Source organism: Elgaria multicarinata, chromosome 8 (assembly GCF_023053635.1).
Source record: "Elgaria multicarinata webbii isolate HBS135686 ecotype San Diego chromosome 8, rElgMul1.1.pri, whole genome shotgun sequence".
Lineage (NCBI taxonomy): Eukaryota > Metazoa > Chordata > Lepidosauria > Squamata > Anguidae > Elgaria > Elgaria multicarinata.
The window spans coordinates 55,512,176-55,521,985 of NC_086178.1; the positions used below are offsets into that span (position 1 = coordinate 55,512,176).

Below are 9,810 nucleotides of genomic sequence, written 5' to 3' on the forward strand. Positions count from 1 at the left end.
TTTGACCCTTTCCTTCCCTAGAAAGCCTTGCCTCTTTTAATCAGGTTTCTTGTATCCCCCAGGTATCTCCGTCACCCTTGGACCAGTGATGGCAGTGCATCACCTGAGCTTCCTCCTGCTGCTATGCTTGGCAGTACCCAGCTGGGCACAACAACCACAGATTCAGCTGCGGCTGATGGGGCCCAGGAGCCAAGCAGGCGAAGGGCGGCTGGAAGTGTTGTACGAGGGAGTGTGGGGCACAGTGTGTGACGACGACTTCAACATCCAGGTGGCAGACGTGGCCTGCAGGGAGCTGGGTTACGAGGGGGCCACAAACTGGGCCCATAGTGCCAAATATGGGCCAGGAGATGGTAAGGAGGGGCTGGAGAACATCGGAGGGGGTCCTGTGGGGCTCCATTTTGGGTGGTCGCTCTCAACAGATCTGAACCACAGGACCTGTTTAGTGTCACCACTAGAAACTTGCAGGGCTAATAAAGAGTGTCTCTCTGCAGGTGCAGAGTGTATTCCCTGCATGCTCAGTCCATTGAATGCATTTAGAACATGAGTCCAGGCGTTCAAAATCTCGGGCAGCCTTAATTCCCAGCATTGGCCATGCTGTCTGGGAATTATGGGAGGTGCAGCCCAACACATCTTCCCTGACCTGGAGGGCAACAGGTCGGGGAAGGCTGCTATGAGGTGTGGCTTCCAGGCAGGCTTGAGGAACTGCACAAACACACCCCTTTGATAAACAGACCACTGGGGTGATGTGGGCAGGTGAGAGCCTTCTTTAGATCAGCTCTACTGCCACTAACAGCTTACCTCGGGCGGGAGGCTGTGTCTGGTGCATCTCAGTATAACCCCTTTCAGCAAAGGACATCATAAAGAGTTATAGGGCAAGTGTATTGTCTGCTGCCTCTGGTTAAGAACTCCCAGATACAGTTTGCTTCAACTCTGATTAACACTCCCATGTGCCAGCCGTCTTGCCAAGGGCAGAAAGCTGCCAAGCTGGAGTGGCACCACTGTTTTACTCTGTACAGCACCATGTACACTGATGGTGCTATATAAATAAATAAATAAATAAATAAATAAATAAATAAATAAATAAAATAATAATAATAATAATAATAATAATAATAATAATAATAATGATGATATTAACTCTAAAACTGTGCTTGTGTACTATTGGCTATGTGGCATGCCCACCTTAAGTGTAGTTCTCCATCTTGGACCTAAACTTGTATCCGGGTCAAGGGACTGTGAAATGCCAGCCTCAGCCATGGCAGGTGTATCTTCAGGCTACTGTATGTCCATTGTTTGTTTTCTTTTTAATCAAGCAATTCCATCCAGTCCAGCAGGCCTCCAAATATCTCATGGAGGCTTGCAGAATGATTGAAATAATCTGATCTCCACCTATTCCCTTCCTCCCCCACCGCACATCCAGTCAAATCTACCTGATAAATTAGACCTTTATTCTAATGTCGAGTGCTCTGCCCATGTTACTAGTGATGTGCAAATGGGGAGACTGACCTAGTCTTTCCCAACCAGGCACTTCTCTGATGTGCTGGACTACAGCACCCCAAATACCTTGCCATGCTGGCTGGGGGTGATGGGAATGGTAGTCCAACACATCTGGAGGGCACCAGGTTGGGGAAGGCTGAATTGGCTTTATACTCTAAATGGGAGGGTACGGCTTTTGCTAAAGAAGCGGGACCTGCTTGGGGGAAATTAGGCTGTGACAGCAGCCCATGGAAAGAACCACCAGGGTTCTTCCAGATGAGGTTTTTCTTGTGCAATTGCACTGCGTCATTCATGAAAGTGTACAGGGAGTGCAGGCAATGCGATTTTCAACTTGTACCCCTCCTGTGCTTTCCTGGAAAACCTGTGTTAACACAGATAAAATATCTGCAGAGTGCCTTTTGACTGTTAGCTTCCCACCATCTGGAAGCACCCCAGGGTTCCTAGTTCTGACTGTGTGTATCCACAGGCCCCATCTGGCTGGACAACATGCGCTGCTCTGGCACTGAAAGTTCCCTGGCTGAATGCGGATCCAATGGCTGGGGTGTGACCGACTGCAACCACAACGAGGACAGTGGTGTGGAATGCACAGGACCGCGCCGAACCAGCCAGACTGCTTCACTCATCCAGCTCCAGGTGATGATCTCTCCTTACGCAGTGGTGCTGCCTCTTCCCCATAAGCAGGGCTCAGAACCCAATTTTGTGCATGCTTACTTGGACGGAAAGCCCAGTGACTTCAATGGGGCTTATTTCCAAATAAGCGCCCCTAGCGCTGCAACTTGAAACAAAGCTCAGTAGGGCTTGGCTGGCCTGGAACATGGACGGCAGTAGCAACACTCACATCTTCTTTCTCTCCGGCAGGGCTCAAAAGTGGAAGAAGTCCGGATCAAGCCAATCCTGGCCCGGGCTAAGTTGAATTCCCCCATCACAGAAGGTGCTGTGGAGGTGAAGCTCCAGGGACGCTGGCGCCAGGTGTGTGACGCTGGCTGGACTCGCAACAACACCCGAGTGGTGTGTGGGATGCTGGGCTTCCCTCGTGAAGGACGGGTTGCCACAGGGTTCTACAGGTAAGAACAGAAAGGGCGCACATGCAGAAGAGCATTTGAGAAAGGTGCATGGGGGAACTAGGAGGGTGCATATGTATCAATGCTGGATGAGACATGGGAGAACATTGGGTGCACATGCAGTATATATTTTTCACATGCTCTGCACCCCATTCATGCATGCACCGGTGACTGGTGTGCACAGACGCATCCTGGGGACACAACAGCCTCTCTCTGTCTCGCCTCAAGGTTCCTGTTTGTTTCTCATGAGGAGCCTGTCCAATTCCTGTGGCTTTGCGGGATCGCTTTCCCCTTCACATTCTGGGAGTCCCATGTGCCCATCTTCTTCTGTTCCTTTTCTACACCCCACCCACCATTCTCTCTATAAATACAGCCAAGCAATGAGCAGGTGTGGGTGCCAGGGCTCTCTCACCATGGGGATCAGCCAAACCACAGTAGAGTAATTACAGAGAAGTCTGGGCTGGCCCAGGCAGCTTCTCACAGAGAAGCTGAACCTGCTGATTTTGGCTCTGGGCCTGTGCCTCAGCCCTGCGAGACTTGCACTCCAGCTTCAACTCCTAGATCAGGACATTCCTTGAAGCCAACGGGAGCTGTGGGCAGGCACGAGCACATCTGTTCCCCTGACCACGTGGGCAAGGATTCTGCTAAAGTTGCCCAGAGCCTTGGCATATCTCCACAATCTGCATGGGGATCTGCCGCCTTTCCTGTGGCAGCTGACATCCATGTAGCACTTGCTGCAGCTGGGAAGTTTGCTTATAGGACCATCCTCACAGGTTCTAAGGAGTCCAGCGGCGACAAAGGCTTTGGACAGAAGCACGAACCATTGCTGTGCATAGTGTGTTGCTAACTCTCCCAGAGGCAAAAGTGGGAACAAGGGAGGCTCACTGCTCCATAGCATATGCTAATATTGGTTGAAATATGTGTTCAGAATCTAGGGTGATGAGTTGTTGCTAAATCCCATAAAAGGACTATTAACCAAACTAGCAATGTGCCAGATGTTCTCAATACCACAGCTCAGATGCCCTGATACTTGAACTTCTGACTTTTCAGGAAACTCTGGAACCAGAAGCTGAAGGATCCGAGATCCAGGTGAGGAGTTGGCTGATCTTGGCCTTCTGTCATGCAACACTCAACATCTGGGGAAAGGAGACTTGGGGATGCGAGGACAGGGGACCCCTCATCGTTGGAAGGCAGGATGGGAAGGGCTGGAGCTGAATGTGACAGCTTTGCTCCGTAAGGCTGAGGGTGTCCCTGGCGAGGGACGGTCAGGCTGGAAAGAGTCTGACACAAGTCAAGGTCAAAAGGGGAGATGAGCATTACAGGGATTCATTCACCATCCCTTTCTGCTAAGATGGCTCCCAGTGGCCCTCAGCAGCAAACGTCCAAGCCCTAGGAAAGGTTGCCGGGTGGGTGGGTGGGGAGACTGTCTGGTAAATGGATCCACCCACCACCTCCACCCCTTGTTTTACAGCTTGAAGAGCCTGAGTGAGAAGAACATCTTCTGGATCCACCGGATCAAATGCCTGGGCACTGAGGCCCACCTGGGTGAATGCAAGTTGCACGTGGCCCCAAAGGCAAAAAATCAACCTGCGTGTCCCCGTGGCATGCATGCCCTGGTCAGCTGCATAGCAGGCCCAGAGTTCCAGCCCAAGAAAGCCAAGCTGCCAGGCAAGGCCAAGGCCAAAGAGGTAAATGGGAGCTGACACTTTTGCCACTGGGTGCCATAGCCCCATGGAAGCAGCAGGCGCAAAGGATTCATCACAAGGATAGGAGCAGGGATTGTGGGATGGAACTGCAGGATCTGCTGGTCACCACACTGTTGGACCAAGGCCAGGCCAACTTTCTCTTGGGGTGTTCCCAGGCAGAGGGCTCCAAAAGGCATTGTACAGTGCAGTTCTTCCATTTCCCCCTCTGTAACAGATTGTTGTGGAAAGAAAAAGGACGGAAGAAGCGGAGAGGAAAAGACGGGAGGGTTACAAGTGGAAACCAGCGTTGTCTGGATGCCCTGGAAAATTCTATGAATTGGGGGAGGGAAGTCTGGAAGCACCCAACGATTGCCTGCAGCTAGTTGTTGGCTCCAGCAGGGGGCAATGCCACCATCACCCAAGCACACACCTGCACATGCAACGTCCATCCTGCTTGTCTGCCCCTAATCAGTTCCTCCCCTCTTGCAGGAAGCCCAGGTGCGTCTTCGTGCAGGTGCCCACATAGGCGAGGGCCGTGTAGAAGTGCTAGTCGGTGGCCAGTGGGGCACTGTATGTGGTGATGGCTGGGACCTGCCTGCTGCCAGTGTAGTGTGTCGACAGCTGGGATATGGCACGGCCCGAGAAGCTCTGTTGGGGGCCCAACTGGGCCAAGGTGAGTGGAGCAAGAACAGCATGGGAGGACAGAAGTAGCATCTGGAAACATGGTCACCTTTGCTATATGGGGAAGGGGAGGCAGAAAAGGACCCCATTCTAGGCAGGCTTCTCCTGACTTAGGATCACTCCATGAAACCATGCAGGCTGACAGGCCTCCAGGAAGGGTGATACTTAGCCTGCAATTCTCTGGGGAATCTTTAGTGATGGGACTGGGCGTATAGATTTGGGAAGTGAAGGATCAAATCAAAGGAATCCTGGGATGGGTGTAGAAGAAGGCTGGACAGCATGACCCAGGCAAAACAGACATTGCGGAAAGGATGACATTAGTATCCGTGGATGCGGGAAAGAGATTGGGCCATAATGCAGGGGCAGCAGAAGGCTGGAAGGTGACACACAATCTGGTGACTCTCCATCCCTAGTAAGAGTGACTCCTGTTATAGGTCTGGGTCCCATCCACTGGACCAGAGTGCGATGCAGGGGCTATGAGCGCTCATTGGCAGACTGCAGCTTCCAAGAAGCAACACAGACCGGGTGCCGGCATGATGCTGATGCAGCTGTTCGCTGTAATGTGCCCCAAACAGATGCTTCCCACCAGGTGAGACCCAATTTCTCGGCCACATGGCATTATAACCATCAAGCAGGGAGTGAGACAAATAATGCAAGGAGGGGGTCAGATGCTCTTCTCCTGAACTCAAGCAGCTGAAGAGTATCTGAGAAAGTATCGCTCACTAACCTGAGTTCGGGACTGGATGAAAAGCTGCTGGGGCCCATGTAGCCCTCACAAGGCCACGGGGCACCATGCCGGGCATTTGGCAGGCAGGGAAGAAAACCAGCTTCCACTTAGGCTGACCAGCGACTTCTCTGCCTGACACTTGGTCAGTCCAAGAGGCTGTGCACCCTTCAGATATCCCAGGACTCATTTCTGGGCCATGCGTCTTAGAACTCCTTAGGGTGCCAATACAGCCTTGGGTAAAACTGCGACGTCCGCCTCATCACATTTCAAGTATTCTGCCCCATTACCCCATTTCTCTCACTCAGGTACGTCTGGCTGGTGGGCGCAGCCCAGATGAAGGTGTGGTCGAAGTCCTGATGTCCAGGGGAAGTACTACACGCTGGGGTGCCGTGTGTGGGGAACACTGGGGACTCAAGGAGGCCATGGTTGTGTGTCGGCAATTGGGGCTTGGTTTTGCTAGCCATGCTCTCCAGGTGAGCGCATACCCACAAAGATGGACACCCAGTGCTAGGTATTGGGGATGGGAGGGTCTCCATAGAATTTCTTTTGGAGTGCTTCAAACTCAGAGCTCTCATTTGTTGAAGACAATTGCCTCTGTTCTCTTTCCAGGAGACCTGGTACTGGCAAGGCAACTCAGATGCTGCCGAGGTGGTGCTGAGTGGCGTGCGTTGTAAAGGCACAGAACTCTCCGTCCTGCACTGCCAGCACCATGGGCCTGTCCACTGCCCGACTGGAGGGGGCCGTTTTGCTGCAGGAGTCACCTGCACCAGCAGTGAGTGGAAATGGGCACAGACCAGCATTGATATGGCAATTATTTTGGGGTGGAGAATGACAGTCATGAAAGGAGGAGTTTCCACTTGGGGAAAGGAAAGCAGAATGTCCTCATGTTATGTCAAGGCTGGGCAAAGGAATGCAGGTTGAGTTCAACACGGAAGGCTCTGGATGGAGCAGTGTGGTCAGATCAGGGGCATCAAGCATTAGAACTCAAAAGTCTCCTGCCCCACACATAGTTGGGCAGTCCTGCACAACATGGGCATGGCACAGGGGTGGGCAACCTCTGGAAGTCCAGGACCCATTTTCACCCTCCAATCTGCCCAGTGCAAGCCACATTCTGCAGGGTGCCACACAGTCCACGAGATGCCTCCCCAAAACAAGGCCTCAAATTGCTTTGGTACAGTAAGTGCTACAGTGGCTAAATTTAGCTTGTTTACAAAGTCACTTTAACTCTTTTTGCTCTGTAGCCATTAGAAATGCCATTTGCTTAGGGGGAAGAAACAACAACAACAACAACAACAACAATAATAACAACTTATTTTGATCGAGGTGGGGAACAACAATACATGATAAAACATTTGTGGGGGGTGCACCAGGGCTGCAATGGGGGACTCTGTGGGCCGGCATGCAGCTCACGGGCCATGCGTCGCCCTTCCCTGGCATAACTGATCATTACACCTTATGCTCCGCTTCTCCCGGCAGCTGCCTCAGATCTGGTGATAAATGCCCAAATGGTACAGGAAACGGCTTATCTAGAGGACCGCCCACTGAACATCCTGTACTGCGCCCACGAGGAAGGCTGCCTTTCTGCCTCTGCTGATCACATGCAGTGGCCCGAGGGCCACCGGCGCCTGCTGCGCTTTTCTTCCCAGATCCACAACCTGGGTCGGGCCGACTTCCTCCCCAAAACTGGCCGCCATGCGTGGATCTGGCACCAGTGCCATAGGTAAGGGGGTGCCTCTTGACATAGCAGAACCAGCAATGTTAGCTTCATTACTACCAGAGAGACACGGATGCCCTCTGGTGAACTTTGGGGCCAAAAGCTGGATGTTAGAAACCTGTTGTCAGCTTCTTCTTCCTGCCTATGTATATTTTTTACAAGCTGTGGTCCAGACTCCCCCGCCTCCAAACCCTGCTGCTTCCTCTCCCTGTGAGATGAGGCTCACGTGTCCCAAAGAGAAGCATTCCACCCCAGTAAGCTGTTTTGTGGTGGGAGCTCAGTTTGCTGCATCTAGGAAAATAGAAACGTTCACACCAGGGTTGTCATTATGGGTGAATTTGGATGCAAAGCTATAATAGTACTTGAGCCGACAGCCCCGCCTAACTCTCCTGCCCCATCCTGTTTCACGGATCAGCGGATCTCTGCCCCTCCCTGCCAGCCCCATCAAGAAGGATTCTATGTGGCCACTGCCTGGCCAAGCTCACTTCTCTTGCATTTCCCCCTGACATAAAACAGCAGCCTGCTCATTCCCCACCCTGTTCTTCTTCTTCTTCCACAGACACTACCATAGCATTGAGGTTTTCACCCACTACGACTTATTGACACTCAATGGCTCCAAGGTGGCTGAAGGTCACAAGGCCAGCTTCTGTCTGGAGGACACCAACTGCCCAGAGGGTAAGGGACGACTCATGGCACAGGTTCATAGGGCACAGTGGCAAAGTCAGAATCAGTTGGGTATTGCCTTTGGACCAGTTCTTGCAGCAGCTTTTCCTAGTCTGGTGCCCTTCCAGATGTGTTTGACTACAACTCCCATCATTGCTGGGCATTGATGATGGGAGGTGCACTTCCAACACCTCTGGAGGGCACCAGGCTGAGGAAGGCTGCCCTACAACATCCCATACGAGAATTGCCTCCCCACTTCTGCCAAATACTGCCCTGCAGGCAGAAGTAACTTGGGAGAGACATAAGGCAAGGCCTGTTCTACATCACGCACCCTGTTATCCTCCCTACAGGAATGCAGCGGCGTTTTGCTTGTGCTAATTTTGGAGAGCAGGGTGTCACTGCAGGATGCTGGGACACATACAGACATGACATTGACTGCCAGTGGGTGGACATCACGGACGTGCCGGCTGGGAGTTACACCTTCCAGGTAAGTGTGGGAAGGATGCTTGGCTGGTCATATCTGGACACAGGGATATCCCCTCCCGAGTCAATGCCTCCAGTGGTAAAGTCTTCATGACAGGGAGACAGCACCTGCTGACATCTGCTCTGCTGATGGTTTTTACTAAAACTGGGGGATGGTGGTGGAAATGGACCGACCCCAGTCCCCTCAATTACAGGCCACCCTTCCCAGTCTTGACCTACTTCTCTCCTTCTACCAGGTGATTGTGAACCCTAAGCATGAAGTAGCAGAGTCAGATTTCTCCAACAATATCCTTCGCTGCCAATGTCAGTATGACGGACACCGCATCTGGATGCATGGCTGCCACACAGGTAAGAGCATGGTAGGGGGCCTTGGCTAGAAGAGCAAGGGTGTGGCCCGCTCAGGGGATGCGCGCACCGGCAGCGGCAGCTGGGCTACCCATCCAGGCCTTCCCTTCCTTTCCTGCTTTCCCCTGTAGGTGATGAATATGGTGCCAACATCGAATGGGACGAGGAGGCACAGCAGAGACTGACCAGCAACCTAGTCTGAGCCAAACGCCCCACAAGGAATGAGGGTGCTCAGGGCTTCCTGCGCCCAAATTTGCTCAAGGCTCAGAGCCACCTGAGAAGGGCAACTGAAGAGCCGCAGCAGGCACTGGCGGGTGCAAGAATGACAAGACTGCTGGCAAGTTCCCCTCTATGCCCCCCTCTGCCTTGGGATTGCAGCGACCGCAGCGCCTTCCAAGCCCGCGTGGCCCTGTGCTGGCTGTCGCCCCTTTTGACTGCTTATCATGGCCCGGCCTGCCTGGTCTGTTTTCCATCTGGATTGAGATTGGTGGCTATGGACAGATGAGGGGCTGAAATGAGTTGGAGGGGCTGCAGTCTCCCCCACCACCACTACCATTCTGCTCCCTCACCCCAGCCAAGAAAGTAGCACTGCTCAGAAGAGGTGCCGTCCTCTTGCCTTTCCAGCAGGAATGGGTGTGTGAGCAGCCCAGCCCAGCCCAGGACAACTACCTCAAGCAGCTCCACCTGCTGAAGAATTCTATCTCAGGAGCCCGATTCGTTTGGGGAAACCCCAGCGCTGCCTATCGACCTCCTCTCTACATCACACGCGCATGCAACATGCTCTTAGTCCCAAGGACCTATCCTCCTTCCTGCTACGGCCACCGTGATCTGCAAACCCAAGGAGTCACACTTGTGCTTTGGTCACAATCCAAGGCAAAGGACACAACAGAAGTCACCAGTTCTGCTGGCTTAGGTGTCCCTCTGGCTCCAAGAAGGTGCCTGCCTGCTCCAAGC

The 9,810-nt window shown here is 52.8% G+C and overlaps 1 protein-coding gene across 1 annotated transcript; it reads left to right on the plus strand.

Moving 5' to 3' along the window:
- The first annotated feature begins 1,697 nt into the window (after nt 1-1,697).
- LOXL4 (lysyl oxidase like 4) lies at nt 1,698-9,378 on the plus strand. The gene is made up of 13 exons (XM_063132485.1): nt 1,698-2,130; nt 2,356-2,561; nt 3,609-3,647; nt 4,030-4,246; nt 4,733-4,916; nt 5,359-5,513; nt 5,957-6,124; nt 6,261-6,423; nt 7,128-7,371; nt 7,925-8,040; nt 8,379-8,515; nt 8,748-8,859; nt 8,988-9,378. The coding sequence occupies exons 1-13, from the start codon at nt 1,984-1,986 to the stop codon at nt 9,056-9,058; spliced, it is 1,959 nt and encodes a 652-aa protein (XP_062988555.1). The 5' UTR covers nt 1,698-1,983; the 3' UTR covers nt 9,059-9,378.
- The last annotated feature ends 432 nt before the right edge of the window (nt 9,379-9,810 follow it).